Source organism: Manacus vitellinus, unplaced genomic scaffold (genome assembly GCF_001715985.3).
Source record: "Manacus vitellinus isolate BGI_N305 unplaced genomic scaffold, ASM171598v3 scaffold_66_pilon, whole genome shotgun sequence".
NCBI classification, from domain to species: domain Eukaryota; kingdom Metazoa; phylum Chordata; class Aves; order Passeriformes; family Pipridae; genus Manacus; species Manacus vitellinus.
Window position 1 is genome coordinate 91,561 of NW_021940729.1, and position 19,205 is coordinate 110,765.

Here is a 19,205-nt window from a genome sequence, read left to right on the forward strand (position 1 = left end):
CCCTTTAATTTTTTTTCCTTTTTTTTATTTTTTTTTCGGTGTGTGTGTTGTGTTTTGTTTTGCCGGAGTTGCGGTGGAAGTTGCAAAAGTGCTCCGTGCCCGTGCGAGCCGTGCCCGCGGGCGATGGTGGCTGCACGCCACCCTTTTTCCTCCCAGTTTATTGTAATCAGAATTTGTCAGCACTCTCAGTTTGGTAGTGGAAGCTTCCATTTTGTGAGGAAGGGGTGTTGGTTCCTCCTAACATGGAGAAAAGTCTGCGGAGTTTGCCGGTGGGGGATGGGGCCCCATTCATGCTCAACATTACCATTTTGATTGCTTTGATGCCATTTTTGGAGGGGGGAGGGGAGAGAATACCCTACTCAGCAGAGCACAAAGATGTTTAATCACTGTATAGAATCAAATCAGATACTTTCTTTTTTAAAGCAAATCTGACACTACATGATAGCTAAGGGCTGTTAGTCCCTTTTTTGCAGTGTAAAACAGCAAGTTGTTGACTCTAATACTACTATACTGAGTAGAAGGTTGGTTTTTTTTTTTAAACAAGGTAACAGCCTTTACTGCAACAATGCATCTTTATGTGTTCTTTCTTCAGTATGGAAATAGTTTTACTGTTCTAAGTGGGTATTTAGAACATACATTTGATCATTTCCCCCTGTATTGTAGCAACTATTTCAAGGCTGTTTAAATTTTTATGATCATAGTAAATGAGAAGCTATTTATTATGTGTCATGTTGGAATTTAGATAAGGCAGAGAGACACATTTGAAAATACAGTTTGAATGTTCTGATTCAGCTCAGGGAAAAAGGCTCTTGCTAAGCTTGTGCAGCATATTATATATAGTATAATCCAAACTAACTAGTAAACAATGTTGTGTATTTATGACTTGCCCTCCTCATAATCTTCTAAATAAATCTATAGACTGTGAAGTAATTAAACATAAAATACTTAAAGTCTGTAAACAGCAAATTTGGCCTAGCAGGAAACCTGCTATTTTTAGGCAAAACCCCAGATTTCTTTTACTGATTTCAACACCCTGTGCAACAAGAGCTCATAAATAAGAGGCTGGCTGGCTGGTGGTGTGGTGTCCTCGTGCTCCAGGCTGCCACCTCCAGAGCTCTACACTGGAATCTGTCTCAGGTCACAAGTGAGTTGAGTTTGGAGGTCTCAGCCTGTGACCGAGTCGCAAACCCGTGGTGTGACTTTGCAGACTTGCTATAATTAGCAGTTGCTCCTTAGGTAATGGCTCACAAATGAACTCTGGGTCCTTGAGGGTGTGGGGAAGGTGCACTGGAGGCTCCTGAGACAATAGCTGGGCTGCTGGTGATTTCCTGGCCATCTGAAAACACCAGGGTAAACTTAAGCAGGCAGGGTAAGGAGGGAGGTTATTTTTACATATGTATTTACATTCCTCCCCCCTCTGCCCCCCCCGAAGATTTGTTTAGGCACAACTAATTCATAATTCAATAATGTATACCTTTGATTGTGCATGCACTGAATACAGAAGACCCTAAAATTGCATTTCAATTAAACTGCACATGTGGATGATGAAACAGATAGTAAAATGAATGGATCCACATCATCCACATCTGTTAGAAATATAGCAGGAGTGAGTGTTATCTCTCAGTGCCCCTATTCATCACTTTTCCATTGTAGCCATTGGCATTTGTGGCAATATTTCCTTTTCTTGAAAGTTACAAATAAACACGAGAAAGAACTGAATGACAAACCCAACTTTTGAGGTAAATGTATGAAGTAGATTTATGCACAGTTGGATTTAAAGTGACAACCTACTTAAGAATCCCTGGCTAGTCATGGATGTTTCTTTTGTGTTGGTGGCTTAGAGACATATGCAATTAAGCATAGTTGTAGTATTTTCTCAGTGTTTTCAACTAAGTACTGTAGAGCCATCATTTTCATTATTGGAAGGGCACAGCTTCAGTCAGTACTAAATCTGGCATCCAACTCAGAAAGGCAAAAGTTAGACTTCTGTCAGAGGTATATCCTTTGGATGCTGTAGTTTTGATTAATTGTAATCACATTTGAGAGTGGGTTACCTCTTCTTTAACAAGATATGATGTGTGAAGACTCCATTAGTTGGTCCAGTGGTTTTACACCTTCAATCTACAGCACATGCAGAGCAGCAGTAACATTTTTATCTAAATTGTCAAGCAACAAGCATTTATATGTAAATAAAAGAGCTATCATAAGAGCCAGAGCCAGCTCTGGCCTTAAAAGCACACCAGAGGTGCTCTGCTGCATGTGTATCTCGCTTTCTTTATGTCCTTAAAGAGTCATTAAGGGTATTTTAATTTTAGAAAGTTGCATCTTATTAATTAATAGATCAGGATAAACAAATAAACAAACCTTTAACCTCCAGTTGTAAGTTCCTTTTTACTGACATAAGTGTTAGGTGGCAAGCCAGGTCTTAAAAATAAGCGATGAGCACGTGTGGGCCACTCTATTTTCGCCCGTGATGAACTCTGAATTCAGCCAGCCTGTCCTGGAGCGTGGTAATAAAAATATGTCTTCCTGAAAGACATTATGTATATGCCATTCACTTGTGCACTGCCTCATTTCTTTACCATAATTTACTATCTGTGCAGAAAATCAACATTAGTTTCAGGCAGATTCTCCCAGCCTGTGTTATTGCTGGTTTGATTTTTTTTTTGTTGTTTTGGGGGGGGTGGTATATCTGAAATTAAATCGCTGACTGTATTTTGCCTGTGGTGATCACCAGCAAAGCCTGCTTGTGGAAAGCGTTAGACTTCTCAAAATTGAAGTACAGTTCTTGTGCGAGTTGTTGGAAAAGGTTTAGCTGGAGATGCCTGGTCACACCGACGCGAGCTCTTTGTTTTGGGGAGGAGGAGGGCGTGGGGGCTTTGGGTTGTTGAAATTCCTGCTGTGCTGTGCCTGGAAATGGCAGCATTGTTTACCCGTGTTAAAGGGTAAATTGTTGACATTTGCCAAAGCTCAGGATCTCATATGGCTGGGAACCTTCCAAACGGGAAAGGTAAAAGAAGGGTTGCAAAGCCTCAGTGAAAACCGGGGCCAAATCTGAAAGGCATTTCCAGCTGCAGTTGAACCCGAGGTCAAACCCTGACCAAGGTGTGCACAGTGCTTCCCAGTGCTCTGGCAAGAATTCCACCCAGGGGTGGCTCTGGAAGTCCAGGGAGACAGGGAGATGGGCTCCCAGGTGGAGTATTAAACTTTTCAGTCACTGCATTGAGTCTTTAAACACAAAGACAACAGGTATTAAATATAAGCTTGACTTTGCACACTGAGGTCCCACTGACTTGTCTGGGAATTCTGAACAACTGTGGAATGAAATGAACTCACTGGGTCAGAGTAAAGATTAGTTCTGGATTGTGACTCAGAAAGCTCCAGTTCCTTTTTTTTCTTCTTTCTTTTTTCCTTCTTTTTTTTAATTGCAAAATCAGCTGCCAGTTTATTGGTTGCTTTGCCATCTGTAGAAAAAGTGACAAAACTAGGGAGGAATTTACCTTTGGCTCCTTAGAGGAGAAACTCAGGAATATCAGGAATATAGTTTGAGTCATGGCAATCCCAGCCTTCTGTTTGTGCTTTCAGTAACACCCTACTGAGATCCCTGTTCCCACTGAGGAGAAAGGGTAATAAAGGACATTTTCATGGAGGTGGAACACAATGGAAGTGTGGCTTTCTGCCTTCCGTTGGGTTGCCCTTATAAGATTCATGGAAATTGCACATCCATAGTGAAAATGTGTACTGGAGTGAGTTAGAACCCCCTTTTGTTTGGGAGCTGCTGGACTGGCACGGGAAATGGGATTTCATTCCAGCATTTTTCTTTGACTGTACACTTTTCTGTACTTGTGCAGTGAATCACTTGGCAGGGCTAAGTTGAAAAGTGAATGTTACGTTCATTCTAACCATTTTAAAGGGTTCACTTTGATATTTTAGCCACTTAAAACACCTGCTGTCAGAACAGTACAATTGATTTCAATTAACTTTGAATTTCTTCAATAAGATGACTCTTATAATAACTCCAGTAATCCCATGATGCCTCATTAGAGGAGCTGGCTATGATGATTATCCCTGTGATTTAGCAATTTTTTCCTTACAACGCCTTTGTCTATTCAGAAAAAGGAATTATGCCAACAATACCTTTTTATTTCACTTCTGCTTTCACACTAAAGACACTTGCTACCTGTTACACGTTGTAAAATACCTAATTTGCACTTGCAGCAAACAGGTATTTGCTCAGATACTTTGGTGGGGAGATCCTTTCAAGGCACCTTCAGTTCTGTGTAGGAACTGCACGTCTTGGTGTCAGAATTTGGTTTATTTTTTTGGTAGATGCTTGGACACTTGGAAGTGGTGTTTCTGCAGGAGGCTTTGTCAGGAGCTCTGGACTGAGGGGACACACTCTCCACTGGTGGATGCCATGTGTGCAGCTCATCCAGAGCAGTGTGTCTTGGCAGATGTGCAAACCAGTTCACTTTGCTTCAGGAGCTGGTCCACAGGCCCACTGTATTTGTGGAAGAAAACAGGAATGTGTCCTTTCCATGGCATGATGCTAAAGAAGGGGCTCTGAATGGTGGTTTTAAACCACATTTCCAGTGGGATACTGCATCAGTCTCAACAATTCTGGTATGTTCAAGTAGAGAAAATCCCTTTTCATCTCATTCCAGATTTGATTTTCGAGTTGAAAGCGTGAAGGCGTACAAAGACACGTTCAGACAGAGTTACTTTTAACTTTTCCCTCTTTGCCTTTCTCTGTGTGATCGAAGATTAAATATGCAGTATTTCTGTACTTGATTATAAAGTGATACCTCCCTCTCCCCTCCGCTCCCCAAACAAAATCTGAAGCACCAACACAATTTCCAGTCGAGGGAGTTAAAGGGGAGAAGTTTGCAAATCAGTGAGACCAGGCCCTGGTAAACGGTGTCTGTGTGGCCAGGGTGTCCAGGAGGGCAGCTGGGACACACAGAGGAGCTGGAGGTAAGGGAACTGTGGAAATGGGCTGCAAGTTTAAGATAAGAACAAAGAAGAACAGAAAAAAAAAAAAAGAATTGGACTAATTGAAATGCAAATTTGTCATTCTGCCATTAAAGCAGACAGTTATTGCAACATAACAGACTCATATCTGGTCTGTCCAATCCTCATCACACACTTCCCTTATGTGTGGATATACGTGTACTTTTATATATATATATATGTATATATTACTTTTTTTTTAACTTAAGGTGGTGCTACTTTTTTAATTGGGAATTGTTCTCCTTGAGCCAAAATGTACCTCCTTAAACCCGCTTTCTCCCCCCACCCCTCTCTTTTTTGAATCAGCTGCTTATTGTTATGTAGTAGCAATTTCCAGAGTGTCATAGGAAATTGCTGATGCGGCTTTAGTTCTCCTCCAACCTGCAACTGCCAATAGAGAGCCTCTGCTGAAATCTAATATGTACCACAGGCCTTTTTGCACATGTACAGCCAGACCTTCTGCTTAATAGACAGAGACAGTGGGAAACTGAGGATGAATTTTCTTTTTTTAACCCGTGGAGAAGTTAAATATATGTAGTTTAAACTACAGACCAGCCCTTGGAGGGAAGGAAAGTAAACCAGAGAACTGACTCTAAGTGTGGCTGCAGTAAAATCAGAACAATAAGTGCTTGAGAGCTCGGTAGATGTGATGGGTGGTGTTAATTTAGGCTTTTGAGAGGCAATCTCATTTTCAGAGTTGTAATTCAGTTTTAAGAGCCTGGGTGGGTGTTAAGGCTGTGGCCAGAACTGTGTGTTCACGGGAGGGAAGGTTGGCCTGATTGCTGGTGTTTAATGGAGAGGAGCACACAATTGGTGTTGAAACAGAAGCTAAATCTGTGTAGTGTATAAGTTATTCTCGTTTCCACGTTGATTTGAGTTGATCCTGTTGGTGCTGTCATGGAGCTCACCCCGATCCAGGGAGGAGCAGTGGAACTGCCTCTCTGCGCAAACTCGGCTGTCGACGGCCGATCTTGCAGGGTTACAGACAGTGAAATTGTATATTACATTTTGATTAAGTGAGTCAAGTGAGAATCATTGGTACTTTTGACGTGCAGCAGAGATTAACCTGCGTTTTCTGTAAGGCTGTGTTTTCCTAAAGCGCTTTGGATCAGCTGAGATTGCCTAAAGATTTATTGGTGAATCAAAGCTGCTCGGAGAACGAGAGAGACAAGAGAAGCTTCCATTCTCAGAAATGTTCAGACTGGAGTGTCTCTGTGTATAAATGTGCTTGTGTGTGTGTGTGTGTGTGTGTGTGTGTGGTTGGGTGTGAGCATAAGGTCTTTCTCTTTGATATCATTCAGGCAGAAAGCCAATATGCGCATGTAAATGAGCCTGAAAATGTAATTAAAAATATATACATACTGGGACTGTGATACAGAATTTGTTATGAGATGCAGGTTACAAAGTGACAAGTAACATTTCCTATATAATCGCTGATACTAACTCTCATCTGTGATTTATGCAGCTTGTTTGTTATTAAGCCCCAAAGAGATAAATGCTGGAATTATTTCTTTAGATATCATTTCCTCACGGTGAGTAAAGCAAAGTAAGCCTTGCCCATTCTTTTCCCTTCAGCCAAAACAAAAGCTAAAATACACCTACCATGCAAGTGTTCCTACGGAGGCTAAAAGTATTTTACATGAGGTCAGAGAAAGACCTATTTGATAACATATCTTCCCTGGCAGTAAAATGTGACAAAATAGACGTACTTGTGAATATAACTAAGATCAAGGAAATTCTGCAAATCGTTAACACACGTCGAGGAACTTGTATACAGATGGAAAAAGAGAAGGATTGCCAGGAGAAAGACGTAAACAATGTTGTCCTTTATTTCAGTGTAGATAACAAAGGCTCACGTATAGAAGCCTAAATGAGAGGCACCTCAGAAACTCCAAACTTTAGGCAAGAAGCCGGTTTTCTGTGCCTGAAAGTATTTTCTAAAAGTTAGGTCAGAGTGCTGGATGCAGAAGCCGACGTTTCTGCTCTCCAGCTTGGGGAGAAACTCCGTGGAAAAGCATTTATTTTGCATTTAAAAATACAAGTTGTAATCCAGATGTATTTGTGTCAACAGCTCCGTAGCCCATAAATATACACAACCTAAGCCAGTGCCTTATTTACGTTATTTTATTAACATTCTTTGCTGAGTGGGCTTGAATGGAGCACAATCTCTCATATAGAGGATCTAATTATAAACACAAGGGACAGAACCAAATAAGCAGTCTTTAAAGGGAAAAGAGTCTGGCAGCTTTGTTTAAAGTGTCCTTTAATGAACTTCTTTAGCAGCTTGTATCTTAGCAACACATTTTATTACATACCAGTGCGGGAGAAGCAGTTTGCAGATGGAGTTGCACACAGTAATTTATTTCCCCCCCCCTTTTTTTTCCTTCCTCTTTTTTTTTTTTTTCCCTCTCCTATTTCTCTGTGGTGACTCAACTGGAATGTGCAGAGTAGCTTTTCTAACACTGATAGCTCACTCGAAACCCCTGATTGGTTCATTTGTATCTGCTCTGTTTTGTTGGTTGATGAAAAAGGCATTTAGTATGGTAAATGCATAGTGATTTTGCTTGCTCTTAGAAATTCAGATATGACTGTTTTGAATAGGCATGGATTTAAATGGAAAACAACCCGAGGTTTGTTTTTTTTTTTCCCAGTGCACTTTTTTCCCTGGATGTCTGGCACTCGTTGCACACACTGAGTTCCCAGATTTGGAAGTTATTTACTCTCCACGTTACATGGGGTTGTTTTAATATGTCATCTTTCACCACTCCAAAACTAATTGGGATGCAGCAGTGACAGAAGCATTTGCCATCTTTTTTTCTGTCTTCTTAGACAAAACCTGGCGCTTAAACTGCAAATATGTAAAAAAATAACTGTTGTTTTAAAGCCAGTTGAAATACTGCACTACACTCCCTCCTTCAGATGACCTACAGGGTTTATCTTTGTTGAAAGAAATACTTTTTGTTCTCTCCATTATTAATTGCAGACCAAGTTCTGCTTGTGTGTTTTGAGTGAAAAAGTATGTGAGCAGCTTTTCTCAACAGGGTCTGTGGAGGAATGTGATGCCTTTGAAGATGCATATGAGCAATACAATCTAGACTTTGTTATTTTTTTCTCATAAATTAAAGGGGGGAAATGCCTTTAATTAAATACTATTCAGTTCAATTTACATTTTCTGCTGGCTAGGCAGGTGTAAATCCAGAAATATATTTCCCTGGAGTTCACTGGAGTTACCCAGCGTTTGCACAGAACCTGACCAGGGGGAGAGAAGCAGGTGAGAAGGGGAGAGGGAGGATGAAGGCAGTCCAGAGTGCCAGGAAAACCCAGAGAGGATGGAGATTGTTGGCTTAGAGACACTGCTCTTGGGGATGGCTTCATTAAACTTCTGTTAAGAGCTGATATATTAGGGGTTGATATTAAAAAGACAAACCCCATTCGTTTAATAAAGTCCACTGATATTTGCAAGTAGACAGGAGGTGGTTTTTGAAAGAGATTGAATTGTTTCTTTGCTTAACATTAGTGAAATGTAATGCATTTCCATTAACTGCCAAACTATTACATTTCTTGAGTCCTTAGTTCAAAAAAGAAATTTCCTTTCACTCCAAAATACAGCTGACTGGATGAATTTGACTCCAGTTTTCTGGTTTCAGTATGTCAGGTGACAGCCTGCCCGTTGTCCCCTTTGGATGTGCAGTACCTCAGCCTTAGAGGCAGCGTAGAGGAGTCCTTTGAACTTTAAAATCAGTCAGTGTAGCACAGAGGGGTAAAGGATGCAGCCTTTACAACACGGGGATACTGGACCTGAAACAGCAGGATGTCCTCTGGAGCCAAAAGCCATCCAGGTGCTGTGTGATTAACTTACTGCCTTCTTTTGTCATTCAGTTCACTGTTTATTAACTTAAATTGGATTGAAAAAACTCTGAGCTGGGGGAGTGCAGCAGGATCTTGCCCAGTGCCCAGGATTAATGATGACAGCCCGGCCTGTCGAACAGGCTGCATCCTGGAATCTGCAATATTGCTGCACAAAGGGCTATATGCTTTTCTGTATTGGCCATAACAAAAGGGACCAGCAGTTACTGGAACAATTCATGTCCTGTCTTGAGAAATAGTATTTACACCAGGCACAGTGTTTGAAGACCAAGTCTCAGGGTAATTTTTTTTTTTAATGTGCTAGTGGTGGGAATATTTAAGTGAGGTGTAAAAGCAAGAGTCTTAACATGTTCAGAAATTCCCTTCACAAATGTTGAGGTAACAGAGAACAAAATGAAGAACTTCATTCTTTTCTGAAACAGTTAGGAAGGAATTAGGAACCTGTGTATCAGATTGGCCAAAACATATCAGTGAGCTCCAGCTGTTCATTTTGCCTTCAATAAAGAAAGCAAATACTGGTTGTTTTTTTTCCCAGAAGCACAAACATTTCCAGAAACTTCTTTAACCCTCTGGGTGCTAGCACTGCACTTCATTACAGAAGTACTTTTACTAGAGGAAACTTAAAGGAACTTTCATCCCCAGATGAAGCAAAGACTCATTTATAAACAACGAGAGCAGGAACAATAGAAAGCTGAGTGCATTCTGCATGAATAATATAACTGAAGATTGTGAAAAGCCTGTGATTTTTGTATGCCAAACCCAGTGTGGGAGTGCAGCATTCAGATGATTTTTTTTGGCAGTGGAGATTCATCCCTTCTCCCCCCCCATGTGTATGTGCAAACAGACACACACAGAGCCTGGCACGGGTGAGTACAGAGGGGAGTCACCAGCAGCTCCTGGGCACTGATGGTGAGACTTGGGTGTCAATTCATAAAACTGGTGGAACTTGGGTTGAAATCTAGGCCAGCAATGAGCTCTAATTTATGCCTGAGGTAGGTGGAGGACAGGTCAGAGACCTGTTTTAAGAATAGAGTCTGAGCTCAGTCTGGATCCTGGACCGTGAGTCTGATTTTGTTTGCATTTGTGAGTTTTTAAGTCTGAGAGCTTATGAAGCCTTCAGCATGAACTCCTATTTCTGGCACCTTTAGATAGATCATTTTTATTTATGAGGCTAAATCTGGATTTAAGCTCTGCAATTCAGGCCTCTTGGTTAAAAAGTTTTGACTATAGTTAGTTATTTTATTTTTTTTCCTCTTGCATTTTCTTAATTAAAGTCAGTCTCCTAAAGGTGCTGAACTTTAAGCTCCTTGGATCTTTGTCCTGTGTGTATTTAGGGTTTGGCTTAATGAGATTCTGTTCCAGGACTCCCAGACCATGAGGGAATGCAAACAGTGAAGGCAGTAGTAGCTCATGTTTTGCCATTCACAGTGGCAGAAGAAACTTTCCCTGGAACTCGTCTTTGAGTGTCTTTGCCAGCTCTGTTACAAATACAGAGCAAGCAAGCTGGGATTTTCCTGGCTTGGGCTGCCTGAGGTGGGCCATTCATCCACTGGTATGAATTTGCTCCCCTATGTTATAGAAAAATAACATATAGTTATGAGTGAGATGATCTTTAAGGTTCCTTCCAACCCAAGCCAGTCTATGATTTTCTTGAGTTTCTGGGGGTTTTTTGCAGCTCAGTCCCTGGTTGCTCTTTGAAATTGCCACCTATTAAACTGAGTGCTGTCAAATGATGGATTTGTGAGATGATCCAATGCCCAGAAAGCTGGACTGAAATCCCACTAATGTATTTCCCGGGGATCTTTCTCCTGTATGGCCCCTATTAGTTCTACCAGTGTTAGCTGGGCACAGGGGCGAGCAAAAGCTCTGGCCATAATTACAATTTCTGATAGTTTCGACTGGAGTTAGCATCAGCCACTGTTTTGCTGATGGTTTTTCTCTTAAGGCTGTGGCTAATCCTTCAGGTTTTGGTGTCTCTTGCAGTTATTTCTTTAAAAAGGTAGCTTTAGACTATTAATCCAGAACAAAGTCTGAATAACAACTAGGTGAAAATTGCTACATATTTACACAACAATTCACTGTTTTTTGAAAAAGGTCCTGGGCTGTTCCAACCTACTGTGTAAACACCTGAAGTTTTCCAAGTGCTCAGTTCTCACCAAACTAGACAGGTATGTGACCTGAGGTTCGTTGAAATGCAGTTTCTTGACCCACCTGAACTCAGTGCTCCTGTGGGCTGTTATTGTCCACTGAAGGAATTTTGCCTTTCCAGGTTGAGGATCCATTAGGTAGGTGCAATTCCTCCCGAGTCATTACACTTTTTAGCTTAGGAAGGCTTAAACTTGGCATTAATGGATACTGGACTTCTGTGGGAATTTGGTTTGCTATGCTGGATGTGCAATGACAGCCTGAAATAAAAATGATTTGGCTGCTTTACAAGCCTATCCAATCTCGTTCTGAGAGAACTCTCTGCTGCCTAAGAGCATCCCGAATTTTTTTTAGTGGAAGTGGCTTAGAAGAAGAAGTAGACACAGGGATTTGTGTTTTAAGGGCCAGATTCTGCCAAACTCAAGGGTGTTGGCATAAGCAACCTTCATATTTCAAGGAGGAAAATTCCCCTCCACCTGGTTTACAGAGTGTACAGAGATCAAAACACTCGAAGAGCACAAGAAAAGGAATTAGAGATGATATCTAGAACAAAGGGGTTAAGTTGAAACTTATGGGTTCCCTGTGAACACAGCAGGAAGGTCCCAGTACTGTGATGGGAAATCAAGAGGGAGAGGTAGAAGTTTGAAATGGGAAGATGATTTTCTTTCCAACGGAGTGGAGGCTGAGGAACTTCTGAGGAGGAGCTGCTGGCAGGCAGGTTGTGACTGAGTGCACACCCATAGCTGGCACAGGTCTGAGCTTCTTCCTCTTCCCACATTTCCTTATTTCCCAGAAGAAATAGAAGCGCACACTTTAAGATTAATTAGCTAATGATGATAGGCAGGAAGAGTGATGCTAGAAGGGGAGTTAAGATGAGGGTTGATACTCCTGTGCACACCTTCCAGTTTTTCCTTATTTGCATGAAGTTGATCCAGTCTTTCATGGGACCAGCTTTTGCTGAGTGTGCACCCAGGAAACGTGCAGGGAGCTGTGTTTTAATGGGACTCAAATCAGTAATGTGACTCCACTGTCAAAATGCTGTGCATCTTTATTTCTCAAGGATAATGGACTCCATCTTTTTTCTAATTACCAGCTATAACTGCAGGTGTGATTCATTTTGCTCTACTGGAATGTCATTACTAGCCTTTCTCTATCCAGTTGTCCATGTTATAATGTTTGAATAAGCCCCTATTTAGAGTTACACTGTCCTGGCTCAGAGTAGTGGAGGCCATCCTGAGCATTCAGGCAAACTCTGCTCTCATCCCAGGGTTTGAATGTCTGCACTGCATGGAACATGTCATGTGTGCTCCAGAAATGTGTTCTGCATGATGGCAACGAAGGGCCAGCCTCTATTATCTTTCCCCACACTATTTTGAGGGCTAGAAGTGTTTTACAGCCCCTAAGATCTGGGCCATTTCGGGTCTAATGGAATTCTGGAATCCTACTTCAAGCTTTGGTTTTTGTTTGTTTTTTTTTTTGTTCCAGATGTAAGACCTGTGGCTGGGAACTGTGTCCCTCAAGGTGAAAGTCTCTTCCATGGCACAGCAGTAGTTTGGGTTGCAGTCTGTACTCAATTTATCTGTGTTAAGAGAAGTTCATGTCCATTGATTTTGTTACCTTGCTTAGATAGAACATTAGAGGGACACTTTGTAACTCCTTGTCTTTCTTAAGAAAATGCCACCAGTTCACTTTTTCAGTAGGAATTATTGCCTCTCTTCTCAGATTCCTAATGTTTGTAGCATTATCCAGCACGGGAGACCCAGAAAAATCAATGTGATTCACAAACACAGCTGAAACTTACTTGACTTACTTTACTCTGAATGTTTTGCTCGCTGTAGACAAGCAAACAAACATAATTGGAAGAAAGCACAGTAGTGCCAGTCTTTAGTGTTAAATAATACTGGCTGTTGCAAAACAAGGGAACGAATGAGTAGTCCCCCAACATTCCTTCTAGAAAGCCAGTAGCATTCTTTCATCCAGAGCTTTACCACTGCAGACCTTCAGTGCCACGAGGAGCTGTGTAAGCAGCCCATGGGGCATCCAAATGCCAGTGGTGCTTCCTCTGGCCAGGCTGGGCTGGGCTGTGACCTGATGGTACCAGGGCTGTGCTGTGGGCAGCAGGGCAGGGAGGGGATTCTGCCCCTCAGGTGAGACCCCCCTGCAGAGCTGCTCCAGCCCTGGGGAACAGCACAGGAGGGACAGGGAGATGCTGGAGCCAGTCCAGAGGAGGCACCAAGAGGATCAGAGGGATGGAGCAGCTCTGCTGGGAGCAAAGGCTGGGAGAGGTGGGATTGTTCAACCTGGACAAGTGAACCTGATTGCCAGGACCTGAAGGGAACAGCAAGAAAAATGGAGAGACAGTATTTCCAAGGGGCTGGAGTGACAGGACAAGGGGGAGTGGCTTCAAACTGATGGAGAGAAGTCTTAGGTTTAATATTAGGAAGCAATTCTTCCCTGTGAGGGTGGGGAGGCCCTGGCACAGGTTGCCCAGAGAAGCTGTGGCTTCCCCATCCCTGGAAGTGCCCAAGGCCAGGTTGGATGGGGCTTGGAGCAACCTGGGATAGTGGGAGGTGTCCCTGCCCATGGCAGGGGGTGGAATGAGATGGGCTTTAACATCCCTTCTTACCCAAACCATTTTATGGTTCCTGTGGCTCCATAGCCCTGTCCATGCTGAGGGGTCAGTTGTAGGGAGGTGCTTGGGGTGTAACAAACATTTCTTTAATACTCCTGAGGTACAAGGTGTGTACATTGTGCAGGGTCCTCTTACTGCAACTACAATAGGAATGAGGGCTGGGTCTCGTGTTGGCCTCAAAGGGACAAGAAGAATGAGGTTCTGGAACAACTTTCCAGTTGAGGAAGTGGAAGGAAACAACCAGTCTTTTAATATCCAGGGGAAGCTGTGACACACAAAGGCGTTGAGGAGCCTTGGGTGGCTGCAGGGGAAGGAAACACAGAGCAGCCACTTGTTTGTGAGCTACAGTGTTTGCAACTATTTCTGCAGGATGCAGAAAAAAATGTTAAGGGATGAAATGGTGGCTCAACATGTTAGCCAGTCTCTATTTATATCATGTGGGGAGGCAGTTCCAGCTGTCATAAACTTCCTGATAGATGATTCTTTCGTATTAAGAAACTGATTCCAAAATTATTTTCTGTTCCAGTTCTTACAGCATCAGTCATAGGAATGGATTTTATAATACTTTGAACGCAGAGGTTTTTTTCAAAGCACAGATTGCTTGGTTTGTGGGACAGAGTTGGTATTTTCACAGTAAATCAGACTGTTTCTGGCATTTCATTTTTCATTGGGATTTTGGTACCTGGAAGAGCCATGAAACATTTTTGCAGAGTGTAGGGCTGCACTCGGATACAGGCTGGTGAAGAGAGGGCTCCCTACACGGAGATGGAGGTGACAGTTTAAGTTCTGCCACTGGTATTTCTTTTTTGCTGCCAGGAAGCACCAGAAGATGGCATGGTTTGTACAGATGCGTGCTGGAAAGTGAATGAGTGAGCCTGTGGAACTGCTATTAATAATCTTGGGTAGGGTGCTAAACACTGCTGGGAAGGAAAGCAGCAACATGCAGTATTTTAATTCTTCTTTCTGCCAGTAAGGGACAGCAGTGAAGTCCAGCCTATCCTTTTCTGAATTTAGGATCCTTTTCTGAATTTAGGTGGCACAGAAATTGGGAAGGAAAAGGGAAAAGAAAGCGAGTGTGATGTAACCTTGGTGCAACATACACAGAAAGGTCAGCCTGACATAAAAGGGTATTGATGGTGACAGGAAAAGATGACACCTTCCCTCAATAATTTTGATGAAAAACATTCTTTATCTCCTGTGTGTCTGTCAGTTCAAGACTGAGAGCCCAGACTTATCCCTCTCACTTTCCCCTTCTTCCCCCTCACTTCCCAGAAAAAGTTCTGTGTGGAACACAGGGTGATAAGACAGTGTTTTTACCATCTGGACTGAAGTGCCAGAGTCTGCTGGCTTTGGAGATTCAGGGTGTAAAGGTGTTTCATCTTAACATTCCTCACGTTAGAAAAAGTTGGAGTGTATTTTAAAAGGAATTTTTTTTAAAATCAGATTTAGGAAGGAAAAGATTGTCTATACTTTACTGGACCCAAAGTTATCTTTCACACAGGTAAAGGTGGTGAAGGTTTTTACCAGTTTAATCAAAGGGTGCTTCAGTGGAGTAGTTCCAGATTGTGGACTAATTGGTTCATATTTCTGTAGCCTTCTGAAACTGTAAAGAACAATGAAAATGTAAAGAATTACACAAATTCTTAGTTAAAAATTGCTTAGTACAGATATGAATTTAGACAGGAGAAGAACCAGTTGAAATGTCAGTCTCCCCTACTGTAATTGTTTCAGCATGTGACACACTGTGCCTGATAATCAGAGAATCACAGGGTCATTAAAGTTGGAAAAGACCTCCAAGATCATCAAGTCCAACTTTTGACCAGACACCACTGTGTCAGCTAGACCAGAGCACAGAGTGCCACTTCCAGTCATTCCTTCACCACTGCCTCCTAAAACCCAGAGAAAAACTGTGTGCTTTAGGCTGATAGTGCACAGTTGCTTTGACTTTTATTTTGTTTTTTTATCATTGGCTATCCAGGCACTGGTGTGCTGCCTTTTTAAGGGTGTGTTGAGCTTAACTCTGTGACTTGTTCTTTTATGAATTTTTGAGGCAGAGAGCTGAATATAGAGTCTGGTTCCTATGTGTGCCAGGAATAACTCTGCAGAAGCTGGCAGAGGGCTCTAGTGTGGAAAGTGCTTTTAGATTGACCACAGCACTCACAGGGGTGCTTGAGATTTGCTCTTTGCCATCCTGTAGTCTTGCTTTTGCAAAGGGGACATCTGAATGCGCAGGGACATCTTGAGGATGGGTCATGTTCTCTGCTGGTTTAAAATGTTCTGAAATCAATACATTTGTCTTTTGGAGAAGGTGGCTCAGTAGGGGTAAAGGTGAGACTTGAACAGAACTCAGTTCACTTCTTTCACAGCCTAAAAGAACTGAAGGAAGGTTTGCATCAGACTCTTATTTTTTTTTCTTTCTTTATTTTTTTTTCCCCTGGCTTTATTTGACTGGTTAGTAGCTAGAAGTAAACATTGTGTTGGATCATTCTGGAATTTTATATCTGTGCAGTATCATGTGAATCACTTTGCAGACAGGATGCTTCCAAGTATAAAGAGCCTATAGATGATGCAACAAAATGTAATTTTCGAGCTGAAACTACACTAACCACAGTGGGGGGTGGGAAATGCTGTGCATGTACAGAGCTAACATTACAGGATTACAGTCAGGAGTTGTAAGGAGAACAGGGAGTCAGGGTTCAAATGCAGTTCTACACCTGTAGTTGCCTTGGCTCTGCAGCTGCTGTATTCCTTATGGCATAAGGGGCAGCTCAGAGCAGCTCTGCTCTGGGAAGTGCCAGGCTGTGACTCTTCTGCCTCAGCACATCTGCATTTTGCCTTGGATTTGCAGAAACTCTCCACAGTGGCCCCTGGTCTCTCTTGCTGAAGTCAGTGGGAGTTGTCCTGTTGACTTCAGCCCAAGCAGACAAAATGCTTCTGCAGTTGGAACCTGTCTGTAACTGCAGTCCTGTGTGTGTGTAGTCCCAGAAGGGACTGATCCCAGCAGCACCTCTGCTCCCTGTGCCCAGTCCTTGCTCAGTGGAGTCCCTGTCTCCAGGGTCAGCCTCAGTCCTGCAGCCCCCGGGTTTTCTGGCTGGGAAGGAACAACAGACAGTGGGATGGGTGCTCATTAAACTTCACTGCACTCGTAGAGACTGCCCAAGGAACTTGTTCAGAAGTGACTTTTTTCCCAATTACCTTCAACATGTTCTTCTTTCCTCTTCAGATTTAGTCTGTGTTGTCACTAGTGGAGGCAGGGCCAGATCCAAAGCCATTTTAAAGTCACTGGAAAGGTCCCTGCTGTACAGCCTGGATTTGGTTCCACTTTGACACCAGTTAGACCAGTTCTCACTGCCTTCAGTGGGCTGCAGATCAGTCTTGCTGCCCCTGACAGCTGAGACAATATGGGTTTAAATGTATTTACATCCATTCTGGGAGAGCCCCAAACATATGAAAGGGTTTGACTCAGATTAAGAAAACCCCCAATGCTAAAGCCAAAGGTCAAGCAGTGACCTGGAAACGTTCAGCTGAGGGTGGAACACTGGTGCTGCAAAGCAAAGGGAAGCAAAGAGAGATTTTGTCTGGTTGGGAACCTGGAGTCAGAATTAATTCTGCAAACAGATGTTTCCAAGGCCAAGTTATGCATGTGTGGAAATTGAATTATAATAGGTGTTGTTTTGCTTTTTAACAGCCAATGCAGGAAGCTTTTCTGCATTGTTGACCTTCAAAACACTTTAGGAACAAGGCTCAGTTCAGTCAGGCTACCAAAATGGTGTGAGTCTGAACTTGCTGCAAATGCAGAGCTGGTGTTATTTAGGCCTAGGGGTCCTATGGCATTTTTACTTTCTTAATTACATTGTTCTGTGAGCACAAACACTGTGGACACTGGGGGTTTGATGGGTTTGTGTTTTATCTTGTTGCTTAAGGAACAGGCACACTCTGATTCAAGGTTTTGCAGAGACAGGGGCATACAAAGGTGCTCTCAAATATTAATTGTGTAGAGCCTGTGGAGGGGTGGTCTGTGGTTCCTGACCCTCAGTTAGGCCAAACAGTGAACCTCCCATTTTTGTGAAGCTTGCTGATAACTTAATATCCTCAGGGTATCAACCCTTCTGTCCAGTTCTGCTGGAACTGCACAGAGGGTTCAAAGTAACACACAAAGGTATTGTAACTTTGCAAATATCACTTCCTTAGAAAACAGGATTTTAAATGGTTTTATTAAAACCTTTTTGTTTTTTAAATAGAATTTGTTTTTTTTAAGCCCAGTCTTATCTAGGAGCTTCATCTGCCATCCAAAGGGAGTGGTGGACTCTGAGCTGAAAAGGTGCCCTTGCTCTAAGTATCCTGGTGTTCTTTCCTACTTAACACAAAGCCTTTTCAGCACTGGTGAACAACATTTCTCCTTTCCCCTTTATTTCAGCAGGCAGAGGTGGCATTTAGCTGTCCCCAGGCCTTGTCCAGGACACCTGCTCCAGGAGTCGCTGGCCACGTCCTCTGCTCCCTCTAACAGGAGGAGAGTTTGGCTGTTGTTCTGTCTCTGCTGTTGCCACCAGATTGTGCAGCTAAAACTGTATTTTGCATTTGGAACTGGAATTAGCACAGGGTGGTAAAGTTTTGAAATGGAACAGGTTTTTGCTTCCCCCCCTGGGGTCTGGGTAAGAGGTGTTGGAAGCCCCTTGTATTGCCTGGGCCAAGCACCCCCCTTTCCTCCCCTGCACAGCTCCAGGCCACTCTTAGGACCTCATGAACGAAGCAAATGTTTTCTGGAACCTGCAGGACTTTGGTTTGGTGTTATTATTTAGGTGCAAAGTGATTCACCAGCCAAAGCTGAGGCAGAGATATAACAAGCTGCAGATACAGGTCTAACCACTCTGTTCTTGACTTTACTATCTGTGTCCTCCATCTAGCAATGGACTAACTCTGAGGAAGGGCAGCAGAGCAATTGACCACTTGGTAGCTACCTAAAAGCTTAATTTAATTGTGACACTGACAAAGAAAGGGAGGAACAAGGAGGTGCAGAAAGGGCCCAGTATTGATGTGACTTGGAAGGAATATTGTAGTGGCTGCTTGTTGGCTCAGGCCTGTGGAGATGTAAGATCTGCTCCTTGTCTTGGTGGTTTCTTCCTCTGTGTAATTCAGCTGGTCCCCTGAGGCACCCGAGCCTCCTTTCCCATCTTTAAAATGGAAGCAGCAAATTGCTCTACTTTCAAATAATACCGTGGTGTAATTTCAGAATAAATACCCTCAATATTGTTGGAGTGCCAGAATTCTGAGGAGTCCAATTTCAGTGTATATACATTTATACATATAAAGGATATAACTGTAATTTTGCCATGGTCACATAAATATCTGAATTCAAAGATAACTAAACACTTAAATTCAAAGATGTACAGCCAGAAATCCCAGATAAACTGAGGACCTCCTCTCTTTAAAGCACAAAACCAAGCTGCTCTTCCCTCCAGAAGGTACAACCACACTGCTGTTCAGTGGGCTTGGAAGAAGATTTGAGGAGGGGTCTGCAAACCTGGTGGATTAATTTAGGTCAGGTGTGAAG

The 19,205-nt window shown here is 42.7% G+C and overlaps 1 protein-coding gene across 2 annotated transcripts in view; it reads left to right on the forward strand.

The window, feature by feature from the left end:
* PHF21B (PHD finger protein 21B) overlaps positions 1-19,205 on the forward strand; it is a 144,332-nt gene that overhangs the window by 1,968 nt on the left and 123,159 nt on the right. The window contains exons 3-4 of one of the 2 annotated variants that reach the window (XM_029963973.1): positions 710-725; positions 8,673-8,679. The exons of the other annotated variant lie outside the window; for it this stretch is intronic. Coding sequence (XP_029819833.1) covers positions 710-725; positions 8,673-8,679 — 23 coding nt within the window. The remainder of the gene's footprint in view (positions 1-709; positions 726-8,672; positions 8,680-19,205) is intronic. 2 annotated transcript variants of the gene reach the window in all.